At 45.7% G+C, this 26,279-nt stretch overlaps 1 protein-coding gene across 1 annotated transcript in view; it reads left to right on the forward strand.

The window, feature by feature from the left end:
* LOC138566526 (haloacid dehalogenase-like hydrolase domain-containing 5) overlaps positions 1–26,279 on the forward strand; it is a 160,965-nt gene that overhangs the window by 50,769 nt on the left and 83,917 nt on the right. Inside the window, exons 5-6 of the mRNA XM_069643954.1 lie at positions 21,601–21,634; positions 22,629–22,803. Of these exons, the coding sequence (XP_069500055.1) occupies positions 21,601–21,634; positions 22,629–22,803 (209 nt within the window). The remainder of the gene's footprint in view (positions 1–21,600; positions 21,635–22,628; positions 22,804–26,279) is intronic.

Consider the following 26,279-nt stretch of genomic DNA (forward strand, 5'->3'; position numbering starts at 1 on the left):
TGCAAAAACATTGCCAAACTCCAACTTGTCCAGAACAACGCCCTCAGGGCTGCCACAGGATTCGCTAGAAAGGACCACATATCTGACCTGAGAAGACGGGTCCACTGGCTTCCCGTTAAACAGAGAATCGTTTTCAAAATCCTCTCCCTCACCCAAAAATGCCTCCATGATCTGGCACCCCCTACCTTGCCCAGCGTGTAGCCATGCTTACATCTGCTAGGCCATCCAGACTAGCCTATACCAACATGATCACCAAGCCCAAAACACGCAGAGTGCGTGCAGGGGGCTGCAGCTTCCCAGCCATTGCTGCCACCCACTGGAACTCCTTACCCTTGCATATCAGGGGAATCGACTCTCACCTAGCGTTCCGTAAAGCCATCAAAACAAGACTATTTGCCTGAACTGTTAATTCCTAGCTCTTACTTTGTACACTAATGTAACCAAACATGAACCCCCCCAACTGTGCATTGTAATTTAGCGCAAACGTTATAACCAAGTAACCGCTTGTCTTAATTGTAAACCCGTACACTTTCATGTAAAAAGTGCCTCAATGCCTTTGGGCTGTAGTGCGCTCTACACATGTAAAAAAAAAAAAAAAAAAAAAGTGCCAGGGAGAGTCCTGTTGGGAAATGATTTGAAAACTCTTGGAGATGTATCTAGTACCCCCCCCCTCCGGCCTCCCAGCTAAAAGAAGCAGGAGGAATCCAGATTGTCCAGAGAGACCACCTTGAGACTCTCAGTTTGAAGTTGAGATTTCCAATACCTCCAGTCCACAGGAAGGCCACCCTTCTATTTCCAAAAAGAGACCCATATTCAAGGTCTCTGGGAGAAAGAAAGGTCTCAAACCTATACCTGTTCACAGGACAGTGACCCCCTTCCCCAGCTGAGGTTGAGTGGGAAGACCAACCAAACTCTGTAGAGACAGCTACTGGTGACAGAGCTGGAAGAAAACCTTACCTGTGCTGGAGATTTGGATCCTAGAGGCCATCCTGAGCTGCAGACTTTACTTGCAGAAGGTAGACCCTCTAGGGCACACTTTAGCAGAGGACAAACTGTGTCCCTCTCCAGAAGACCGCTTCAAAGCTGGAAGGGCAAGAGTCAGGGAAGCATGGACTTTACTGGGAGGATGGCCTCCTCTACAGTGAACCAACTGAGTCTACCCCCAGGAGACTGGTAGTGCCCCCAGGAGGTGAGACACAAGTGCCTACAGTTGGCACATGAGTCCTCTGGCTGGCCACTTGAGTATCAGGAGGACCAAAGAGAAGTTCTGGCTCGAGGGGGGGCTGATGTAGAGAAACTCTGTGGAAGCTGCCACACTTGTTAGACTTCCTGTAAAAGTGGGTCCAAGAATGTGCCACCTTTTTAGTACCCCTCCTTGTGGTGGGAGTCCCTTTTGAGAGGGTAGAGATTGACATTTGTTGGTCCCCTAGACCCTCCAACTTCTTCAGGCAACCGATTTATATTGGTTGTGGTATACCATGCTACCAGGTATCCTGAAGCCTTACCTAATGAGAACTGTTATTGCTCAGGCAGTGGCTAAAGACTCTCCTTGGTATCTTTACCAGGGTAGGTTTTCATAAGGAAGTCATCTGACAGGGGAATTAAATGTTATGTCCCACTACATGTAGAAGAACCGTGGAGTGACTTAAGTTCAGCAGCCTACGATCCCCAAATCAATGGGTTGGTGACGAGTTTTAACAGAGCTATGAAGAGCATGGTGGGTGCTTTAGAGGAACCCCTTAAAGAAAGTGGGGCCTTCTACTGCCAGGCCTTCTCTTTGCTTATAGAGCAGTCCCTCAAGCAGGGGTTGGGTTCAGCCCCTTTGAACTTCTTTATGGTCATCCAGTCCGTGGCCCTTTAGCCCTGATCAAGGAAGGGTTGAAAGTGCTCCTTCCCTACAGCCACTGAAAGTCAATGACTGTGTGCTAGGCCTCAGGAAGAGGGTGACACTCATGACGGAAGCTTCAGATAACCTGAAAGCAGGTCAGGCTCTTGCCAAACATTGGCACGACCAGAAGGCCAACATGGTAGGTAGAGTTTACTCCAGACCAGCTTGTTTTGGTTATGGTACCTAATAGGCAGAGGGCCTTACAGGACAAATGGATTGGACCCATAGAGATTGTGGGTAAAATTGCAGAGGTCAGTTATTTAGCGGACCTGGGCAAGCCCAAGATGGCCCCGTCTGAAGGCTTATGTTTCCAGACCAAAAGTAGGAGCTTTGCTTCTAGTCTCTGATCAGGAGGAGGAGAGCAAGCCTCTCCCTGATCTCCTCAGTGGACAACCATCAGATGAGACAATTGAAGGAGTAAAACTCTCTTCAGATTTGACTCGAACAACAGGAGGAGTGCAAGGCTCTGTTAAATTAGTTTGCCTCCCTGTTCTCACTGATACCTGGCTGGGGCCAGCATGATATTCTCACTGGTGACACTCTCCCTGTCAAAAGCAGGGGTTCTAGAATGTCAGATCATGCACGATCCCACATAAAGGAAGCGGTCCAGAAGATTCTTGATCTTGGGTTATTGAGCCATCTACAAGTCCATGGACTTGTCCAGTTGTACTAGTACCAAAAGCAGGAACCAAAGAGTTGAGATTCTGTGTGGACTATAGAGCTCTTAATGCAGGCACCATGACTGATGCCCATCCTTTACCCAGGACAGATGAGTTGATGGACCAACGTGGTTCAGCCAAGTTCTTCAGTACTTTTGACCTGACCTCAGGCTATTGGCAAACAGCTCTGACAGACCATGCCAAGAAGAAACCTGCATTTTCCACCCCAGGATACCTCTACCAGTTTAAAGTTATGCCCTTTGGACAAAAAAATGCACCTGCTATATTTCAGAGCATGGTGAATCAAGTTCTGAATGGGTTAGAGGACTTCTGCATGACATACCTGGATGACTTACCAAGTGGCCTGAACACTGCTAAGAGCATCGTTATGTTTTGCAGGCTTTGCAACAGGCCCATCTGACCATAAAGGTAAAGAGGTCTAGCGTGGACATGAGGTAAGAGGTGAAATGAGACCATTGCCTAGCCAAGTACAAGACTGGGCCACTCCTACTACTCGGACACAAGTGAGAGCCTGCCTAGGTCTCACTGGGTATTACAGGAGCATCACAGAGCACTATGGGACCATAGCTTCTGCCTTGAATGTGATCTCCTCACCCACATTCCCCAAGAAGGTTAGGTGGAATGAGGAGTGCACTAAGCCTTTTGAAGGACTGAAGAAAGCCATTTGTCAAGCTCCAGTCGTGAGAGCTGTTGGGGAGAATTCTCATTTCTATGCTAATTCCCTTCAACCTTAGAGACCCCCAACTCTTTTGCTGGACTTTTTTAATTTGAACCCTGGAGTGAGTGAGCCCTTTTTCTCACTCCCATGTGTTTTGATCTGTTTTGAATTATGCATTTCCTTTGTTTTTGGAGTCTGGCAAACTCCATAGGCATCTACTTTTTGTATGATGATGCACTGCACCTTCAGTGCAGTGTCACAGATTTCTCATAAGGTTTAAATACATATATATTTTTCTTTTGTGTGAACTACTGTTCCCAAGACTAGTAAAGTGAAATTGACTTTACTTACCATTTTTCTCCTTGTAGGTCCAGCACACACCATTTTATGTGGAGTGCTGGGGGGGGGGGGGGGGGGGTTACTTCGCCCCTTTTCCTACCTACTCATGTAACATTTTTTTTATGTTGCCCTCACTACTTTTAAATGACTGGTGGCAGTGGTTTAATTTTTCTACCCTTGTTCTTTTCTATCGCAGGCTGAAACCTCAGCTGCAGTATAGCACCCATGGGTGACCATTTTGTCAAACGTGCCCCTCCTTCTTCTTTTGCTATTTTCTGTTTGTGAGATCTTTCTTGGGGGTTTTTCTCTGTGCGCCAAGCCAGGGTTAAGCCCTTTGTTTTGCCTTTTGGCGGGCTTCAGTACTGAAACCGGCCTCTGGCTTTCGTGTGTCTGGAAGGGCAGGAAGTGAGGGAGGTTCCCGAAACTCCCTTGTCATTTGTCTTTACGAATGCCTGAATGCATCCAGTCCTGATTGGCTGGCCTGCTGTTTGAGTGACAGCTAGGCTTTGCATGAATGGGAGAAACCTGCTTAAAAGGCGGGGGCTTTGGGATTGTAGACAGTCGACCACTAGGAAGAACAACCCGATGAAGAAACTGAACGAAGCTTGCGACATCCTCCTGGACCGTTGAACTGACAGAGTAAGCCCTGCTGCTGTGTTGAAACTCCTTTTTCTGATCAACAAGAGCATCTCCGGAAGGGACGACTTTTTCCCCTTGGGTTAGTGGGACCAACTAACCCTGAGACTAACTCCACTTGACCACCTTCCCCGACTGGCTGTACTTCTTTGCTGCTGCAGGAACCGAGTGCCAGGGATCGAGAAATCCGTACTCTACTGCCAAGTTTCTGATACGGCCAGATGTTACCACATGACCCTCTGGCGCTAGGTCAATAATGTTCACAGCCATTCCCCCCCTTCCACCTCATCACCCCCCCCCCCCCCCCCCCCCCCTCACCACCCCCTTGCGCGTCGAGGTACCTCAAATTATTTGTTTCTGACATGAGGGTGTGTAAAGTGTAAGTGTGGAGAGCCGGTTGTGATCATGAGGTGTGTTATTCCCCCCCCCCCCCCCCCCCCAAACAAGAACCTTCAAGTCCGAAAGGAGAGGAGGGGTGGGCGCATGCGAGTAATGTTAGTGTAACTGTATCCATTCTGAAAGAAGAATTAAGTTAAATATGTTACAAAGTGCTTAACATTGCTAGTGGAAGTGTGAACCGAATAACTTGTACAGTGGCCAGGAACACTTGTGACAGTGTTGGTATAACTATAGTATTCCTGAAACTGAATAACACTTTAGGTTACCAATAGTGTCTGATTACCCTGAATTATATACAGTTATTCTAAAAGTCTACTAATGTGGTTTTACTCCCCATGAATAGCATTCTGCCATTCTAATGTTATAAAGCAGTGCATCCCACCTTATGTGGAGTGCTGGGGCGATGCAATGTATCCTCTTTCACACTAAAACGGTAACAGTTCTGTTACAGGGACAAGCTTGCCTTTAATTCGGTGCACCTTTACCGCAGGCTGTGTTCACAGCTGCGTTAAAGGCACCTAAGGGTGCACACTTACCAAAATGGCCCTGTCTTGTTTTTTTTTTTTTCACCATTTTAGTGTTTCTTGTCCTTACTTCTTCCTTTCCCTGACATCCAGTGTGGGAAATGGCATTGTGTGATTTTATTTTTGTATTTTTTTTTTTTTTTTTTTGTTTCCCTTTGACGGGAGTCCCCTGGGCTCCCCGCCTAGGCTCCAGTCCATCTGACTCCTCCCTCGTGTCCTTCCTTCACAAAGTCCACCGCCCTTTGTCTTCCTCCTTGCCTGAATGGGGACAAATCCCAGTGGGGGGGGGGGGGGGGGTGGGGACACAAGTGTCCTTCCTGACTGGCCAACCACACTGTCCCTTGTTGTAAAATGCAAGGAGAGAATGAAGAAGTTGTAGTTCCTGTTGAATACTCAGAACCTGGAAGCTGAAGAGTCGACCACTGGAACCAAAACTAAAGAGTATGATGAAGGAAAAGCGACTGTGACGATGTCCAGCTATGTAACCTGAGCCTGCTGTAGCCCTTCCTTCCAATCGACCTGGGTACTCCGGAAACTACGTCCCTGACCCATAGCCTGGTGAGACTCACTAGACTAAAGAAGAACTGCATTTTGACCCATCTCACGCTGTGCTGCAACCTTGCAGGGCTGTAATACCCCAATACCCTGGGACCTCGAGCCAGTGTGCAGTGCAGTCTTCCAAATTCCGAATCGCGATACTTCATGGGCATCCACTTGGATCTCCAGACACACGAATGCTGGACCTTTGTAACAACGAGAATCTGACCAGCAATATGCTGTCTTCTTCGGTGCTCCTGTAAAAGGCACCAAATCCAGAGCCGCATCCAGCCACGAGGGAAACCTTGCCTAGAGCCTTCCCCGTTAATCCCTGCTGCAAATTCCTTTCCGAGATCCTGTTTTCTGTCACCACGACAAGGAAACCACCGACCGGGTTTTTGGCTGCAGATCCTGAAGTCGTCCTGCTGCAAAATCTTCTGTGCTGGCTTGGGTATTTACTTACCTTAAGTCTCCTGTTATCCCTGTGTAGTTTTCTGTGATTGGGAGGCCTCTCGTTCAGTTCATCCAATCCCACTGCTGGAATCCTCCTAGGGTGTCTTCTGTGAAGCCCCTGTATCCTTAACTAACGCTTGAGTAAAATGCTCACCTGGTTGAACAGTCTTCCTAAGGAACACTGACCTTTGCTACTTAAGAACCTATCCTGACACTGCCTGTTGGCCACTAGACCTTAGTAAAATCCCCCAAACCCCCCTTTTCTGCCACTGAACACTCCTCCAGGAATAACGGAAAGATTTTTAAGGGATCGGGCCTTTTGCCTAGAAAAGAGAATGTGTTTAAAAGTTCCTTACTTCTAAAAGAGTTGTTTGGTAACTAACTCTGAGAGTGAAACGTTACAAAAATACTTACTTACCTTGAATGTGTGTTGTGCTATTCTGATGTGACATTTTTCTTTCTTTAGGAACTGTTTCGCCATTCTAACAGAAAGTAGATGTAAGGGTATATTACTTACCTTGTTCATGCCTCTTCCCAAAAGTAATGCCCCAAAACCTGTTGGTTTCCCTTTATTATTCCTGTTAGGATAATTGAGTGTGCCCCAACTGGGTCGTGCTTCCCCTGACTTTGTTAGCCTGTGCAGAATAAGTCTGCATTAGGTTTTACCTACCTAGAATATTTTTGAGTCATTCATAAAGTGTAACATTGGGTTTTGCTTTCCCTGGTCTGGTTTAGACGGACACAAAAAGAGTCTTAGGTTTATACCTGCCCCAAGTAGCTGATGGCTCCTTGAAAAAGTATATGGGTTTTACTTACCTTGAGTTAGCTGTGTGCCATCCAAAAAATAAGCTACAAGAGTTACTGTAGAGAGCAAGTGGAGGCACAAGTGGACAGCCAGAGACCAGAGAGTCGGAGGGCTCATATTACCGTGAGAAGATCAAAAACTGGAAGCAGACTGATTCTGGTAACTGGTAAGCCGTGTTGCAATAAATCATTTTCTTTGTTGAAGTTGGTAAGTGGGAGACTGTCGGGACGAGTCCCCTTTGATTCTGCCAACGTTCCGTGTGACATTTACTAAAACACTTGTGGGAAATGAGGGTTTAAGGTAATTGAAAGCCTGATTAGAAAGGACGCAACGACTCTAATCATCTCTAAATTGGCAAAGCGGTAACACAGCAAAAGAGTAAACCTTCAAGCCGAAGGCTCACAGCTATCAAGCCACAAATAACAAGCTTGTTCCATTGAACCTGGTGGCCAGATTGGGAACTGCTGGGGCATAAACCCAAGATTTGATACTGCCTCTTACACTCTAGGATCACAAGTATCTGGGGCAAAGGAGGAGCACGCTGCAGTGAGTTAGAAAGGAAAAATCATTTAATAGTTTAAAGTCGTGTGTTGCTAATCCACCAAGCGAGCCAAGATAGTAAAGATCAATTTGGCAACGGAGGCACCTGAGGAGTGATTCTAAAGCACCAGTTTGATATACTATAAGAATGAGGTTGCGGAGCACTCTGCTCCAGGACAACGCAAGATTCCCAGAATGGGACGAGCCATTGTCAAAGTGTACAACCACAGGAGCCCAACCAGGGGATCCGGCCCGTCGGAGTGAAGACGATGGCTGCACTCCGTCATCCAGCCATAACATGCATGCTCAAGTACATGCAGAACCATCAACCCAAACTCCTGGGATTTGGAGTTGAGCCCAATCTCGCATGCTTCGAAAAGAGGATAAGAATATACAGTGACAACAAAAGAAAAATCCAAAGAAAGATCAAAGACCACTTTGGAAAAAAGAGAAGTAAGAGTGTTAACGATCAAGACTTGTCACTAAATCAAAAACCTTCACAAAGGATGGAAAGAGGGGCTAGAGGGGAGACCCAAACCGCCTCTTATAATATTGCAAATTCACTGGAGGCAGAAAGATTGGACATATATGCCACGGTCAAGGGTGTAAGCAATGGCTCTATGGTTAATTTGACGCTTGCAGAGAAGAAGAATCAGAATAAAGTCTCAAGCATAGCATGGTACCCAAGCACAGGCTAATACCCTAACAGCAATCAATTAAGTTTTAAATTCTCTAGTGTCAGTTTTTGAACTACTTGGAGAAGTGCAATCCCAAGCTGGTATTCTCCTGGAACTAACAAAAGAAATAGCCACCCTGGAGTCTTCTGTAGTTGGGTGTGGGGTGCAACAATGTGATGCATTCCACACTAGCACCTAGCTTGAAGGACCTCTGTATTGAAATAACAAAACAAGGTCTGGATTTATCAGCAGTTCAACATTCCCTTGCTTCAAAAAGGAAAGATGATGGTTCAAGCATTGTGCTCATGCAGAATATCTCGTCCCAAGTAAGCCTAATGATTCAAGGGACAAGTGTAGAAAGAGATAGAAGCGGTCCAGAAGAGACCAGCACTTGCTTCGATGATACACCACTGTCAGAATCCGTCTTGGAAGAGTTTAGAATATTGGCAAATGTGGAGGTGGAGTCTCGAGGAAAATTCAGGTCATTCGTTATCAGGAGGAAAACCCCTGCAACAAGATCAGAATTTATCAATACACGACAATGCAGAATCTGGTCACCGCCTCTCTCAAGGCAGAACAAGAGTGGGGAAGAGAGAAGTATGAAAGAAAAGAAGACTGAAAGAATCCTCGGCTTCAAAGGTGGCTCAGAAATAAATGAAGAAACAAAAAAAAAACAAAAAAAATCGGAGACTAATGCCTTTCTGAAATCTCCATCTAAGTTACCATTGTTAAATATGAAAGAGGGAGAGGAAGTTCTTAACTCCACCATCGCCCCATCAAGGGATCTAATTGAGGATCCAGCAAAGAAACCTAAGTCCGGGCCAGGGGAAAAAAAAGCACAGGACAAGAAGTTGAATACATCTATTCTACTCCCAGAAGGAGACAAAATTATAAATGCGAGTGTTGGACTTCAAACAGAGAGAGGAGAGGGGGGGGGTTGGTGGGGGGGGGCGGGGTGGGGTGTGTGTGTGTGTGTGTGTGTGTGTGTGTGTGTGTGTGTGTCTGTCAAAGATAAGGAGACAGGAGAAACTCAGTCTAGGACTAATTGAGAATTCAGGGAGACCTCACTTTAAGTGGGCCCCCAATCAAGGGATTATTACTAAGTGCCCCAATTTTTCTGATGAAGAAACATAAAATTGGGCCAGATGAGTTCATTAGGAAAGAGTCTGAGGAGGCAATCTTGAGGGGGAAGCAGAAAATTGCACCAATATTCCTCCAAATGTATCCCAAGAAATCCAGGAACATTTAATCAAATCGAAGAAGTCAGATTGGGGGAAGGGAAGCACATTATGGTGGAAAATATTGAAACAAGTGCTACAAAAGTTAGGGGTGGGCCAGAAGTCTCTTTAACCAACCAGGCTTAAATGTGATTTGCTGGAACACGCAGAGTCCTAATACTATCACCTCCAAGAAAATGAGAGTATTTAATCACAAAGGGGATGTCCTGATGTTGCAAGAAACTTGGCTGGTAATTTAGATTAATGTAGAAGGGTATACAATATTTGCCCAGGGACTGCACTTCAAAAAGCTAAGGGAAGGCCAAGTGGAGGAATGTTGCTGCCTACAAAAAATTCTATAATTAAAGAAGCCACAACGATCTCGGTCAACAATTCGGGAATCCAATCTTGCATTTTTAAAACATCAAGGAATAAGCTTGGAGTTGATTTTTGTCAATATATACTGGAACCCCGCCTGTTCCACTCGGCATGCTTTTCTTGCCGACCTAGCATCATTGGAAAAAATTAAGGATGACCATGGAGGAGCCCAAATAATCCCTGGGGGGGGGGGGAGAGAGAGAATCTAAATGCACAATGTATCGGACTATCAAGAGAAAACGAAACGGACTGCACGCAGAGTGTCGGAGAGGGGCTGGGGCTGAGTGTGGGTGGAGTTCCTTCCAGGTTGGGGCTTGGTAATGGCAAATAGGAAGTTACTGGGGGACATTCCAGCTAACCCAACTCGAAATCAGAGTCTGGCTAGCTCCACCTTAAAGTCCTGCTGACATAAAGAAATAGTTTATGTGCAAAATGTTACACTGAATGTGGAACAGGGCGGGAGGGAGCGACCACCAACGGCTGGAACTGATCTTCCCAGAAATACTTCTCGAACAGCAAGAAAAGTACAAGCAGGCCATTGTTAGCAGGAAATGAAGGGTTCACTTGTATAAATATAAATGGGAGGGAGCTCCCAGAGTTCCACAATTTGAGAACTGTCAGTCTGATTGCTTCATCAAATGTGTCTGGTCTGTGTGTCCCCCCAACTGAGAGCAGGGGGAGGAGCAGGCAGACACAGCATCACGCATTTAATGAGGTAACCATGCGGAGGAAAGGAGGAAAAAATTCTGAACAAAGGTTTAAGAAAGTTAAAGAAGGCAACGATGAGTGAGGGGGTTCGCAGAAGTCCTGGCCAGTAGCTAGAAAGATGCTGGGACTGCAAAAAGATGGTGAACACATGCTGGAAATGATTGGGAATATAGATCTGAGAGTGTTCTGGTCAATAATTCATCAGCTAGAGGGCAAGGGGGGGGGAATACACAATGCAATCTATTTTCAGAGAGAAGCTGAATTAAGCATATGTCTGCAGTATTTGCGAACTCTCAGGAAACCATTCCTTGCAACAGCAAGGAAGTGGTTTGGAGCCCTACCTCTGATGTACAGACCTTGATAGAACTCATTGGGAACAGCTCAACCTCGAAAGCGCAGGCCCAAATGGACTAGCGTACCAAGTGTTGAAAAAGAACCCTCCACTATGGGCCAAGCTTCTGTGCTGGCTTTTCAGTGATATTTTGGTTAGACAGGAATTCCCCCTCGTGGAAATCCGCAATAATACCACTGTTCAAGGGGGGGCGATCTGTCGGTAGCCACGAACTATGGCCTTATCGCTCGCCTTGATATAGAAAGCAAATAGTTCATGAGGGTACTGTTGGGGTTGGGGGGGTGGAATGCTGGGTAAAGAACGCAAGGGTGCTCTCGAAATGCCAAATGGGATTTAGGAGAGGTCTCTCTACAGCACTTAATGGAGTAGTAATAAATCTATTGAGCAAACATACCGGGCAAAGGGGAGAACATCAGCTCTTCTGGGCATGGATGGACTTCTCCAAAGCCTTTGATCAGGTCGACAGAAGTAGGCTCTGGTTGAAGTTAAGAGCCAGAGGCATTCCAGAGGTAATCCTGGTTCTGTTAATTGAACTCCATAAGGATACCACTGTGGGAGTCTGACTAGATGGAGAGGGACACCTCTCTGAGCCAGTGGGGGTGGAAAAGGGGGTTCGGCAGGAGCACCCCTTTTCTTGAATCTCTATTTGGCAGATATGGTGATGGGCCTGGAATCATCGGCATTGGCAAGTCCAATGTTAAAGGGAGTAATGATCTATTGGCTCGACTATGCCAATGATGAAGTCCTATTGGACAAGATGGCAGTGGGGCTGCAGCGTCTCTTTAACAAACTGCACAGCTATGCAAAAGAGAATGGTCTTGCTTTAAATCCCGACAAGCCCAGAATAATGGTCTTCAGACAGGAACAAAAATAAATCACCTGCCCCCCATTGGGAGACCGGAGGTCAAAGCATCATAAGGGTGGAGGAATTGACCTACTTGGGTTATAAAATCTAGACCTCCCCGGCAGTTTGTAAAGTGGAGCAGGATATTCGTATGAAAATCACCCAACTGATCTCCCAGATGAGTCTTGCCGAGGTATTGCACATTCTCTATTCTGCCACTAATCAAATATTACCAAGTGAAAGTGATCCCAATTGTCTATCGCTTGGGGCAAAGCCCCTGCTATGGAATGGAAATTGGCAAAGATGGGAGGGACTTATTTGGAAGAACGTGCTTGGGCTGGTTTAGGCAGAATTGCATGCAGTACCTTCTGGGACTACCACATACAATTGGGACTACATGTGTAAGCAAAACCAAGCTTTGGTATAAGTCTGTACCACAGTTTTGTGGTAGCGAGCTGAGCAGCCAGGCATATCTCAAGAGGGAATGTGAGCAGTACACGGATGTTGCACAGAGGTTTTAAAATCAGTGGTTCAAGTAGACACTTGCACTCAAGGTTTCTTGGTGAAACACATTAATTTAGTACAGTCATTTAGAAAACATTCACTATAAAGAGGCAACTTAATATTATACACAAATATACTTCAGTACCAAACCAATACATTTCTGAGTAAATGAGGCTCCCCTGAAATAGGAGCAAAATGGCATTTCAGTTACTTTGAATGGAAGTAAAAAGGCACAAGTTAATAGAATAGATCACAAATACTTTCTTAGGCTGTGCAAATAGTTTCAGTTCACTAGAGGGCTCTCTCCAGTTCAATAGGCCTAGGCCAAAGTAAATGGACTAGTGTCTTGGGTAGGAAAGAGCAGTTCTTGTAGTAAACTTTGGTGAAGTCTTTGCCAAAGTAGTTTGTATGAAAAACAATCCTATGTTGGGTCACAAGCTGATTAGGCCTGCAAGTTGGGAAACTTTCACAAACTTTCACTGCGAGAGGTAAGTTCTCTCAATCGGATTGGCACAGTACCTTAATATGAAGAATAGATGCAGCTGAAGATGTTGGTTCCTGTCAGTTCATGCAGATCTCACTGTTCCTCAGTCGTGGGCACAAGAGGCAGGACATCGGGGGGGGGGGGGGGGACTCCTGCACTGCACAGGGTGGGTCAAATAAGCTGGCAAAATCTGTTGAGTAGCTGTCGTCAAGCACACAAGCTGGTATCCTTCACCCTGGTTAATCCTAACCAGTGCCGAGAATGGTATCCAGGTGGCTTACGAGTTGATTGGTCCTACCAACTCAAAGGAAGACTTCCTTGAAGGGGCTTCTGTCGAGATAAACTTGGGGATTCAGACCTGCAGCAGGGCTTCACCGGGCAAACCAACGGTCCAGGAGTTGCAGCAGCTGTCCTCTTCTGGCTTGTCTTCGGTTCTTTCGTTCCACTGGTCAACTCTGCTTTCCAGTCCAAGGGACTTGCCTTTTAAACAGTGTTCTCACTTTCGTTCCAGCCTAGTTGCCACTCACCCAGCAGGGTGGCTGTTCTTGCCGGACAGTCAACCAGTCAATCGCGCCAGAGTGAATTTGGGTCTCCTAGGAGACTAAGTACAGGGAGTTTCGGGCACATCCCTCACTTCCTGCCCACCCCACACACTCAGACGCCAGAGGTGGTCTTCAGTCCTGAAGCCTGCCAAAGGCATGGAAACAAAGGGACCAACCCTAGTTTGGCGCTGAGACAAACTCTAGAAAGACCTTTCCAAAACGAAAAGGTGAAAAAAGAACACCGGAACCCACTTAAACGAGCTTAAGGTGCCATCTTGAAAAAACATGGCTCCCACAATTTCTAGCTACCGGTGTTCGCAGTCGGGAAAATCATGGTAGTTCGTTGTAAAACCACTGCCACCAGCCATTTCTATAGGACTGTTACATGAGTTTCTAGACACAGGGGATACTAGGTATCCAGTTGGAGTTTCTGTATTGGCTAAGGTATAGTTTTATAAAGCACCTGGGTGGAAAACTGTCCTAACAGAGAATCTCCCAGGTTGGGGGCGGGGGGCGCCTTTGTGGTAGGGGGGGGGGAACAATGTATTTTGTACCTTCCTGTGCAACTAAGTTCCCTGCAAGTAACAGCACCACGATGCCCATAGGCTGTTTGTGCGCTATACAGATGTAAAAAAATAAATAACTGTCAAGGGGCGAGGTTAGAAGAGAGCCTCTCACACCTTACTCTGCCTAAGTGGAGGGCCTCCTTAGTTCTGGAGGAGTTGCGCATTTACCAGCATTGCACCACTTGGTGTCAAAAGGTGGCTAGGCAGTTTGTGGAAAGCTGGCTCCGTGGTATATGTGAATGAATTGTCATCAGTAAAGAGATGAGGGAGCCCAAAGGAGAAGGTTTGCTCGCAAAGTGATCAGATATAGTGTGTGAATGGGTCGGACACTTGAAGGACCCTAACTGATAAAAGGGTGGCAGACGATGAACATGCCAGGAGATGAAAAAGGAGTGGGTAGGCAGGAGGCCGTCCTGACAACGTATATGCTCCGGAAGCCTTGGTGAAAGAGCCTGGAGGAAAGGTGAGTGGTTGATTGAAAGCTGCAAGCAGAGCAATCCCAAGTGGGATAAAGGATGCATCGGAAAGTTGGCCAGTATTTTGGATGTTGAATGTGTGACAACTGTTTAAAGTGAAATGGTGCTACAGTTGAACACCATCAGTCTACTATTTTGGAATAGAGGGAATGCAAACCAGTTGTTAATTAGCAGTTTTTTTTTTTGTCTGCTGGAGGAGGAGGAGGAGGAGGGGGAGGGGGGGGGAATGTGGTTTCTTTATTTGGGGCAGGGCAGGGTGTGGATGTAGGACATTGGTATGCCCTTTAGTGGGCAAGGACACCCCAGAGAATTGGGAGTTAGAGGTAGGGCAGGAAAGGGTCACCTGTTCCTTATTGGTATGTCCTGGGAAGCGATATGTGACCAGGAGCGGATTATCATACCACAGCCATCTTACTGCAGGCCACCATGTCGCTGGCAATTATTGGTGCAGTGTCTGAGAAATATCAAGGGGGCTGGAGTTGTGAAGAATTGGGGGGGGGGGGGGATGAAAGGGGGGGGAACTGGAGTGGAGAGGGCATCTCCTATGTCGCCGGTACCAAAACACAAATTTATTAAGTGCCAAAATTTACGGAGAAGGACACTATATGGTAAACAGGGGGGTGGGGGGATGCATAGACATGCTTAGGCTTCCCATGGCTCACCCAGTCCAGGTACACCTTTAGGAGGACAGCATATAAAAGAATGTATAGGGTTACCGTGTTGCTGTAAGTAAAGGGATGTCCACACTGGGGCATTATAAATATTTGTTTTCTTGGAGGGAAGTAAATGACTTTTTACAGGTTAGAGGAAAGACTCTGGGCGCTTTTTGTAGGTGCAGGGCTCTCCTTTTTATATTTTTATTTTCCTTAAGAACTACTGCTCTCGAGATTAGAGTGATCCTTCTTAGCTTTTCCTTTTGAGTACAGATCACCCTATGTGGAGTGCTGAGGGGTTACCTTGTAGTAAACCTTAATTCCAATTCTGTTGGCTGTCTCCATGACCACCAGTCTGGCTTGAGAGCTGCCAGAAGCACGGAAACTGCTCTCCTGAACATCTGTGAAGATCTGCTCTCCAACCTTGACTAACATTCCCTCTGTCCTCGATCCCTCTTCTGCCTTCGACACGGTCAACCATACCATCCTACTCGACCACCTCCGTGAAAACCTGGGTACCACTGATCGGGCTCTAGCCTGGCTTACCTCTTTCCTCTCTGATCGACCCTCCCCGGTCCAACTTGGGTCCTTCCTATCCTATGTCTTCCTCTCTACCTGTTGTGTTCCCCAGGGGAATTTTTGCTCAAATTTCCAGTGCTACGCTGACGACACTCAACTCATTTTCAGGCTGCCCTCTGCCACCTCCTCTCCCGTCGCCTAACTGCCATTCAAGATTTGTGTGCCGCCAATGATTTTTGTCTGAATGCCAGCAAGACGGAGATCCTCCTCATCGGCTCACCTTCACCATCCTTTCCCCCTCACTCTCTGCCGGTTTCCCTTGGCCCTCCTCCCACCCCCACCTGCGAGGCGAAGAACCTCAGGGTCCTCTTTTGACTCCACCCTTTCCTTCTCCGGCCATATCTGAGGTCTCTAAAAATTCAAACTTCCTACTGCACCTCAGAGGTACTCTGCCTTTCCTCTCCTTCTCCCAGAAGCTCATGGTATCCCAAGCTCTGGTTCTCTCTAGGTTGGACTATTGTAACAGCCTCTTTCTAAATCTACCTGCCTCTACTCTCCGCCCTCTGCAACTAATCCAGAACAGGACTGCGAGACTTGTCCTTGGCCTCAAGCTCTGGGATCGTATCTCTCCAGCTCTGAAATCTCTCCATTGGCTCCCAGTGGATGCAAGGATTACATTCAAAACCCTCTGCATTGCCCACAGGGCTTTCTGGGCCTTGGGTCCAAAATACCTTCAGCTATCCCTCTGCAAATACCTCCCCTCTCGAGCTCTTTCCCTCGGGGTAGTCGTTTTTCAAAGAAACAAGCTGGGGGTAGATCTGTCTTCGGCTGGGGCCTCCACTCTAAAACTTGGAGAACCATCTCGGTTCTGGAAGCACCTCAAGACTATCCCACTTTTCTTTTTTTTTTTTTTTTTTTTTTTTTTTTTTTTTTTTTTTTCCTTCTGCCTTTGCTCCCCCCTCACCCCTGCTGATCTGTTCTCTCAGCATCGTGCACCTGGCCACCCTCTGTCCTCCGGGCCCAGGTACCTGGTCACCTTGCCACCCTCCGGGCCACCCCTTGCACTGGGGTCTGTATCTGTACCCATACAGCCCCCTTTTTCTTCCTGCACTTGTCAGACTACCCTGCCTGCTGCCTTAAACATAGCACTTGCAAATTGCTGGCTGCACTACCACGGTTTGTTGCCTTTATTATTTGTTTCTGTTTCTCCTTTGCTTTGCACTTTCCACTTCTCCCCCCTTCGATGCACTTGTGCGTTCTAAATGTCACTGCGCCTAGTAGGATCGCTGTTTTGTTCTCCCCTGTTCCCCTCCCATCTGAAGCACTTGTTACGAGCGTGATAGAAATAAAATATCAAAATCCCCTTTCTCTCTGCTCCTGTAACATTTTTGTTACAGTGAAACATACGGTTATCGCTGTTGGCAGTGGATGTGTTCTACAGATATTTTTGCTCCCAGCTGTGACTATGCACAGAAGGGTCACCATTGACCCAAAATGGTGGTTTCTTTCTTTATCACCATTTCATGTGGTTTTCCTTTCTTGGCCCTTCTACCATCCTGGGTGGGGGAGGTCCTGGTTTGAGTTGTCTTTGGCGGGAATTTTGTGTAGCCCGCCGAGGCTAGAGTGTGTCTGCAAGGACAAACGTGGGAGGATCCTGAAACTACACTCTTTGTCTTCTGGAATGCCTTTAAAGTACCAATTCCCACATGGGTGCGGGGGTGGGGGGGGGCCAGCTGGTAGTGGAGGAGTGTGAAATTCTGATAAAGGGTGAGGATCCTGAGGCAGAAGACCAGTTGACCACTGGAACTAAAGAGTACCAGAGACGCCTGCAGCCCCTTCCAGCAACCGCGAAGAGAACACTGCTGTCCTGACCCCATTCTCAAATTGACAGAGTAGCTCCGAAGAGGGCGACTCCTTCCTCTCAGCTGGTGGGACCAACTCGCCATAAAACTACCTGCAAGACGAGCCATGCCACAATGTGCTGTGACCTTCCTGGGCTGCAAACCAATACTGTGGCACCTCCGAACATACTGCAGTGCATTGCCTTCCCATCAACTAATCCTCCCAGAACTTTGGAGAGCTCCAGTTGGACCTCCAAAGACAAGAAACCAACTGTCGCCTCACCAGGGTGCAGCCGTGAATAATAGAGACAGATTGACCGGCAGATGAACTTTATCCTTGGAGCCTGAGAAAAGGTGCCAAAACTGCAGACCAACGTTTAAGCACCAATACTTCTTTGAGCGTCCTTTCTCTTGACTATTTCTGCGATATTCCTTCCAGAGTCCCTCCTTTGTCACCACAACCAAGTTCACTGCTGCTGCACCGTGAAACAACCCAGCTACATCTTCATCACTCCTCGGGTACTGCGGGAATCGTGTTAGTACATAGTCTAAGTCCTTTTGTTGCTCCTGTGCTACTGGAGTACTGATTCCTGGTGTTTTGTGTTCAACCATTGTTAGGGGAGTTTTTTAAAGTCCACTTGAAGGTAAGACACTAAAACGATCCCTCTGTGTACAGGTCCCCAACTCTTAGTATAAGCCTGTACTAAACAAAGATTGGTAGCATGGCATGGCGGCAAGGCTTTTAAGAGGAGGATGTGAGCTGTAGCTAAGTACACTGAACCCAGTCATACGAAAGTCCAAAGAAACTCTTACACGGTAAATGCTATATTAAAAGTATACCTTCAACTAACCAACACACAGGAATTAATAACAATACTTTTCATAAATGACTGCATCAATAGTAGTTGTTTGCGGTTACAATTGTTAGGGAATGACACGAATGACAGTTCTACTGTATTATCGGTACTACTGCTTACTCGCATGGATTTACTAAATGTTTATCTGTAAAGTCACAGCAGACAGTCTGTAGGGAGCAAAAAAGGTTATTTGCACTTTAGCTATACTTTATAGTAGCACTTTTCAAGGCTTCTAATGCTTTGCAAGTCCAATCCCAATCCCTAACTATCGAAGCCAGAGTAGGAGTGGAACAAACGTCTTATGTAGCCGTATAAAAGGCGAAGTTCCTCAGGATACTTTAGTCACTTAAAATAGAAATGCTTAGCAAGAAAACACAAGTTCTAGGGACACTGCAAAGGAACTCAGATTCCCCCCTATAGGAAACAAGCTGTGAAGCCTGGGCCAGAGGTATGGGTGGACAACCAAACCCCTTGTAACGCTCTCCAGTCACACTGGAGCAACCACTTTGGCTTAAGGTGAGTTCTTCCTTTAGCCCCACAGTACCTTAGGGTGGATGATGAACACGGCTGAATTCACTCCTGTGCAGCAGCGAGGGACCCGGTCTCCCGATTACTCTAGTCTGGTGATGAAAGAAAGGGGAAGGACTCTGAATGGGAGTCACCGCAGCAGTCTCGAGAGCGGGGACCCACGGCAAGGATTTCCTTGGTCTCTCACGTTGGTATGCAGTTTTGGTGCTTTACTATCTGCTTCAACAAAAGGCGGTTACGGCCCGGTTGATCTTCCTCGATTCTGCAGTCCTGCACTCTGGTGAGGGAACATGGATGAGTGGGAGTGTGCCTCTAGAGCTCAACCGAGCTCAAAGTTCTGGGCGGGTTTGTGCGTGACAAGACATTGCACTGAAAAAGGGTCTGAGGTCTCCTGGTATTCGCGGTCTGCAGCTCTGAAAGGTCGCAGCACCTCGGGGGATGGCTTGATTTGTAGTTTGTCTTGGGGCTGGTTGGTTCCATCAGCCAAAGGGAAGAAGTTGTAGTCTTCTGAGCTCCTCTGTCAATTAGAAAACCGGGTCAGGACAGTAGTGGTCACTTCAGTTACTGGAAGGGTCTGCAGACGTCACTGGTCATCTTCAGCTTTGGATCTTCTGTTCAAGTGGTCAACCTCCCTTCTGCCTCAGGAACCTCCCCAGCTTCCTGTCCACAGACACTGGAGCCTAAGCGGGCACACCCAAGGGTTCCCGCCAAAGGTAAAACTCACACCCAGACTTCCCCCTCCCAGAATGGTAGAAGGGCTAACCAAGGACAACCACACTGGAAATGGTGAAAAAAAGAAAGGAGCCGCCATGTTAGAACATATGTGACCTTGTGCATAAGCGAGGCTGTGTTTGTAGTCTGCGGTAAGAAATAGCACAATGTATTTATTAATAACAATAGTTCTACCAACAATAGTTGCTAGAACACTTCCACCAGCCATACCTTTTAGGGTTGTCACAGTGACAAAGTCAACAGGAGCAGAGAGAAGGGGGATACCAGGTATCCCCTTAGCACTCCACATAAGGTGGTGTGTGCTAATTCCTCATAGGATAAAGTTTTAGGAGGGATACAAAGTATACCTCGATTCTTAGGAACAGTAGTTTTTAAAGATAGTCAAAGAATCTCAAAGGAGAACTGAAAGGATCCCCAGCAACCCTGCACATGGGGTGCTGGGTGCTGCAAAGGTTAAACACAGACTCCTTAAAGAGATATGGAAGAAATCAGACTTCATAGAGAATAGGTAAAACACAAAACAGAGTTCCAAAAGTCAAAGCAAATCAGAATGAATGAGGGGTGGGGGAGTGGAACCCTCATTCAGGAGAGAAAGAAAATGGTCCAACAAAAAGTGATTGGGGGGGTCTCACTAGGAGTGGGTATTTAGAATAAAACTGAGGATCAAACCTCCATAACGCCTACACCGTTTTCCCAGGCCTAATGCTTCTGCACCTATAGGGAGCCTTTCCCCAGGTCCCAGAAACCTTTTTTTTTTTTTTTTTTTTTTTTTTTTTTTTGCCCCACCATAGCAGTTTACTAACCTTTTTAATAGACCAATCCTCTGGAACTTGAAATCTGACTGAAGAACTCAACACGTCTTTTAAAGTATTAAACTGCTTGCTATTGCTGGTGTTGAATACCCCTTTTTATTCCTACAACAGAACATTTTCGGAGTTGGTATAACAATTGATTTTACTTAACATTGAACCGTGTTCATGAGCTGTATAATTCTCTACAATTGTTTTACTTAAAGTATTGCGTATGTGTCTGTTGTGTTGATTAGTTAAAATAGTACTTACTTGGATATAACTTTACCCTGTGTATATAAAATAAATAGCAATTTTACTATGTGCGTAAGTTTCTTTGGGCCTGTGTATTTACTGGATTAATTGTACTTGCCTAAATCTCACATCGCCCTTCTAAAATGAGCATGGGTGTTCTGCCCTACTACCAAAACCTTTAGTAGAGACTTATACTAGAAGTTGGAGCCTGTATACCAAGGGGTTGTTTTATAAAGTCTTCCCTCTGAGGATACTTTAGGAAAACTCCCACAACAACCCTGCCCCTAACTCTTGTGATTTGTCTATGCTGAACACTCTTTCCAAAACTCCTGTTTCATTACTAGTGAGCTTTCCCGATGAGCTCTTCAATGCCAAGCACCTACCTTGTGATCTGAATGAAACCACAAAACCCCCATGTCTAGTGCACACCTCAAATGTAGCATCTCGTCAGCTGAATATTGTTATTTAAGAATTAGCCACTTTTGGGCTGTGACCTGCTGAACTAGTTAGCAGTGCAACTCATACTGTTGGAATATCTGTCCCTCAACTCAAAGGGATGTTTGCTGTTCCAGGTAGGGAATAGAGCCAGACTTGTTCTACTACCAAAGCACAGAACTTTGTGTGTCAGGCCTTAAGCCCACACCATTCCATTCAGGAACCTAGTCTTTCTTTAGACAAAACACTTGTCAAGAAGACATTTCAGCACTCCATAATCACTTTACATTCACCCTAGATGCCTCCTTCTGCACACCAGCGGCTTAATTCATACATGATCACTGTAATTTACCCTTCCTCCCACTCCTGCCAGCCCTTCATGACCTACCCTCCCAGTGAGGATATACAAATGTTTAATGGGAGGGAATCACTAAAGATCTCTGCATGTCTTGCCACAACCAAATGTAAATCCAGAGTCTCACTTTCAGAGAGGCAGCGTTATCCTGGCATGTGCAATCTTCTTTCCTGCTGTAGCTGCTAGAATATGGAATCCTTGCTGTGGACTGGTAGTTGTCTCTAACGTCTAGAAGTTAGCCTATTACATTACTTAGCACTGTCTACATGCCCCTTGACTCCTGAGTTACAGGTCCTGTAGCAAGGTATTAAAAAGTTACCTGAACCTTTTTGGTATTAAACCTTTGTAATCCATTGAATTTGTAGGCATTACTTATGTTATGCTTGTAATCATGGATGTGTTTTTAGACTGTTATTACTTTTGCTTGCAGCCTCCTTCCGCTGTGGATCTACCAAAGATTGACGGTCAGTGTTTTATGTATGCCATGCATTTTTTTTTTTTTATACGTAGTAATACAATTGAACAGAGGTGTGTGTGTGTGTGTGTGTGTGTGTGTGTGTGTGTGTGTGTGTGTGTGTGTGTACACCGATACATTTGATATCTAGGACATTCATCCAATAAACAGGCCTGATATGGAAACATTGTAAACAATTCTGACCAAGGAAAGTCTAGGTTGAATTACAATGTTTTTATTTCTGAACATATATATTTTTTTTAGTCAATGTACAGCTCGTTTTTGGTTGTGGGAAGGAGTGAAGTTGAAGTCCTGTTGCATGATCTATAGAAAACCGTGTGGAAAGTTCTTATAGGAGTGACCATGATGCAAGTTATTGATTTCTCAACAATGGTTCTCCTTAAACATTGACTTCCAGCCACTATGTTGCTTTAAAAACGTGCTCCGTTTGAGGACGTTGCTAAGAACCCCACTGCTACATGTCACCATTTGCAGATTTTTATGTTAATGCCTCCGTAGGTGTAGGAGTGATCTGCTCTGTGGATGTGTGAAAAATCCCTGAACTCAAGATGCATGGTTTAACTTGTAAATGTGTCCCCATCCCCCCCCCCCCCCATTAATTTTGTTGGGCTGCTTTGTGGTGTATGTGGCGTGTTTTGCAAAGCGCCTTTGCCCACCATCAACCTAATTAAGACCTCCCCGTTTACATTCATGTTCATATGGATTAAGGTTATAGGGGCGTTGTGTGTGTCTGCCTGCTATGGGTTCTTTCCACAGAAGTAACAAAATGAAACTTAATGCAAATGTTGTGCCACTTCTGTAATATATTTCACACAGCCCTCATTAAATTAACAATTCATTCTATGAAACCGTAATCCTATACCTTAGTGCGTTCCATAATTTTTGCGAGTGGTTTGAAACCTGTCGTCTGAACTTTCTTTTGTGCATTCATATGAATCGACTATGACATCAAAGTTAATTATTCTTTCAACCCATGTCTCCAGCTGTGATTCTGTTTGGTGAGCCAATCCGATGGGAGACCAATCTTCAACTGATTATAGATGTCCTGTTAACAAGTGGCTGTCCCGGAGATCCCCATCAGCCATTCAGTTATCCACACATCCCCCTGCTTGCCTGTAACATGGACCTCATGTGGATGGCTGAAGCACAGTCCCCCAGGTATGCATATTTGTGACCTAGTAGAATATTTCTGCCTTTTTAAGCTATGTGGGTTAAGGGTTGGGAATTGTTTTTTGATTAAGCAATCTTGCCTCACATGAGCCTACTGGGCTTGGTTCCTGGTTCATGAACTTGAGAGTTTTGCAAGTGCTTGTAGGGTTCTTCGGCAGTGCGTTACACAACATGTTTAATTGGTTCTTTTTTATTAGTTTACTCTTTCAGTTTTAGATAAAGTATGACCATGGGTACACGTAGTACTCCAGATAGCTGGAGATGGCCTCTCAAGTAGGACAATGTATATCCTGAAAGAACATTTTGGTAGAGGTCCAAAACTTCATATTCATAATGGAGTTGATTTTGCTTTGCTTCATAATACCTTCTAGTTTCACACACGCAAAGTACAGGGCTGAATTGCCAACATAAGGTTTTCAAAGTATCGTTTTCAACAATTTTATATTCAAATTCTAAAGTATAAAACAATCGCATATTCCTAATACTGAAACATAAATTGCAAGCAATTGACCAAATGCTTCAAATACATAATACATGCCAGGCATTTCCCTTAATTCTATGATGTGACACGTGGGCTTCAATTGCCTCTCTATTTTAGGTTTTTTTATTTTTTTTGCCCTGATCCTATGTCACAATTTCCATTTTAATACTATAGGAAAAATAATAATTGCTAGGCGTTCTTTCTGGAATATATCTGCTTTAGAATTTGCAAAAGCAAAATGGGCCTGCTATTCCATACTCTATATCCGCAAACAATGTAAGATTGTGAGATTGCCATCTGGCGTGGCCCTGTTTATTATTTGTATTACAGGAGATTCAATTTCAGAAAGTGTAGTCTGCTAATCAAACACCCCTTTCCTGAAAAAATCCATGCGAAAAGCTTTGTGCAACATGTGCCCTGCTGCATCCGTTTCCTGATCAATATCACCTGCCCTAAAGTGGCACTCGGCAGGTTCAGAGGTCACAGGTGCCATTTTTGACATCTGCTGTGACAACCAAGCCACTTCAGTACAGAGGGTGCATTTAAACTCTACGCCTCTGTCCCATAACTACATAATTATGGGGAATTATCCTGTTGGTAGTTGAAACTTTAAGCATAAATGATACCAGTGTTTGGGGTATGATGGCTGATAATTCACACCATTATTAAAGCCACATCTGATTAGAATAATAAACATGTCAACACAGTGAACCCAGGTCTGCTGTGGATGGGTTGTGTGTAGTCTCGTGAGACAGCCTGTCTCTGCCAGCCAGCAGGACAAGAGACTGAAATACTTTTCCTCTCCTTGGATCCATTGTGTGGTTGAGTTACACCCCTGGAGCAGGATAGCCCCTCAACAGGAGCTGGACTGGAACAAACAGAATCAAAGGGCACACCCTTGTTAGGCAAAGTTTGAATGCAGTACTCTCTGGGAACACTACAAGCAACTATGACTACAGGTATAGGCAACCCAACCTTTGGTATAAGCCTGTACTACCCAGTTTTGGTAGCGTGTTGAGCAGCCAGACTTATCTCAAGAGGGGAAATGTGAGCTGTAGTGGAGTTGCACAAAGATTCACAGTTGCAGGTATTCAAATAAACTTTTACACTCAAGATTTCTTGCATAAACAATTGATAATTTATCAGTCAGTTATAAAGCCGCCTTCAGAAGGGAGCAATAGAATAGTAACACACAAATATACTTCAATACTGTACACTCTGAGTTTCTGAATTAGCAAGACCCTTTTGGGATGGCCCACAAACACAACCTACACCCACAGGTGACTTCAGTAATAAGGGTGCTGGGGACATTAATATCTTACTGTTGCCATTCAGAACACTCTTAAAAAGTTGATAAAAGGTTATTGGAACACAAGAAATTACAAATATTCGTAAGCAAGGCAAATACTTTCAGATAGCACTTAGAAAAGTCATTTATTTCATTTAGGCAAAGTCAATGGGCAAAAGTCTTTTTATAGGATGCAGCACTTCAGGTAATTAAATGGAAAAGTGTTTGCACAAATTCTTAGGAGTCTTTGATAAAAAGAAGAATCAAATGTAGGGCCACAAGCTGATTAGACTTGTGAGTTGTAGAAGTTACAAGCAGTTACACAGTAAGAGGTAAGTTCTCTTAGACTTGTTTTACAGTACCTTGGTAAAGCAGAAAAGCTGCAGCTGAAAACTTCTGTTCCTGTGCAGCTCTGCAGATCTCACTGTTCCTGGGCCTCAGTCGTGGGGACAAGAGGGAGGACGTCGGGAGACTCTTGCACTGGCACTGTCAAAACGGGTTAACTTTACTTTCAGTGGTTGTTTCGCGTTTCAGCGCCTTGCGGTATAGCAAATGGCATTAAGTGCGGTTCCTGGCTGTCATGGTGGACTTTCCTCACATCTGAGGTCCCGCACTTGACTGAGGGGTTTGAGGTGTGGGGGGGGGGGGAAATCGGGCTTGGTCAGTTCTGCTTCGTGGGAGTCCGGAGGATCTTCCAAAAGCTTTAGGCCAGCTTACAAGTAATGCACACAATCTGGTGTCCCTCTTTCTGGCTCTATGGTTTCCTGCAGCAACTCTGAGGAAATTCAACCAGCTCCGAGATGGGTGTTCAGGTGGCTTACTTGGGAGTTGATTGGTCCCACCAACTCAAAGGGAGAAGTCGTCCTTGCAGGGCTTCTCTGTCGATGCAAACTTGGCAAGTAGTCAATGCAGCAGGCCTTCATAGGGCAAACCAACGGTCCAGCAGTTGCAGCAGGCGTCCTCTTCAAGCTCTTCTTCGGTTCCTTCGTCCAGTGGTCGACTCTGTTCAAGCCAAAAGACTTGCCTTTTATTCAGTTCTTTCCCATTCATTCCAGCCTCGCTGTCACTCACCCAGCAGGGTGGCTGTCCTTGCCGGACAGTCAGCCAGCCAATCACCACAGAGTGCATTTGGGTCTCCTAGGAGACTAAGCACAGGGAGTTTCGGGCACCTCCCTCACTTCCTGCCTACCCCAGACACACTGGAGCCAGGGGGGGGGGGGGGGTTCTCTCAGAAACCCTGCCAAAGGCGAAATGAACAAAGGGACCAAACCTGGTTTGGTGCGCAGAGAAACTCTCTAGAGGGACCTTTCCACAAAGACCGGGCACCATTTTAGCAAAGATGGCTGGATGCCATTTTGAAAAGGATGTCTCCCACAGTTAACGTTACTGGGTCCGCGAACGGTCGTGGTAAATGCAAACCAAGGTAGGTCAAAAAGAAACCACTGCCACCAGCCAGTCAATTGAGGAAAGGGTAACAAAAAAATGTTATATGAGCATTTAGACACAGACTACTAAGTATCCCCTCCAGCACTCTATTGTAAGATGGGGTGTGCCGGGTCTACCAAGTACAATGCTAAGTAAAGTCAATTTCACTTCACTTTACGGCTCTGGGAAACAGTAGTTGATCCCAGAGAAGGTATTCAACCTTGGTAAATCTGGGAGACTTCCCTGTGGCACTGCACTGAAGGTGCTTTG

Source organism: Ambystoma mexicanum, chromosome 2p, assembly GCF_040938575.1.
Source record: "Ambystoma mexicanum isolate Mex_15411 chromosome 2p, UKY_AmexF1_1, whole genome shotgun sequence".
Lineage (NCBI taxonomy): Eukaryota > Metazoa > Chordata > Amphibia > Caudata > Ambystomatidae > Ambystoma > Ambystoma mexicanum.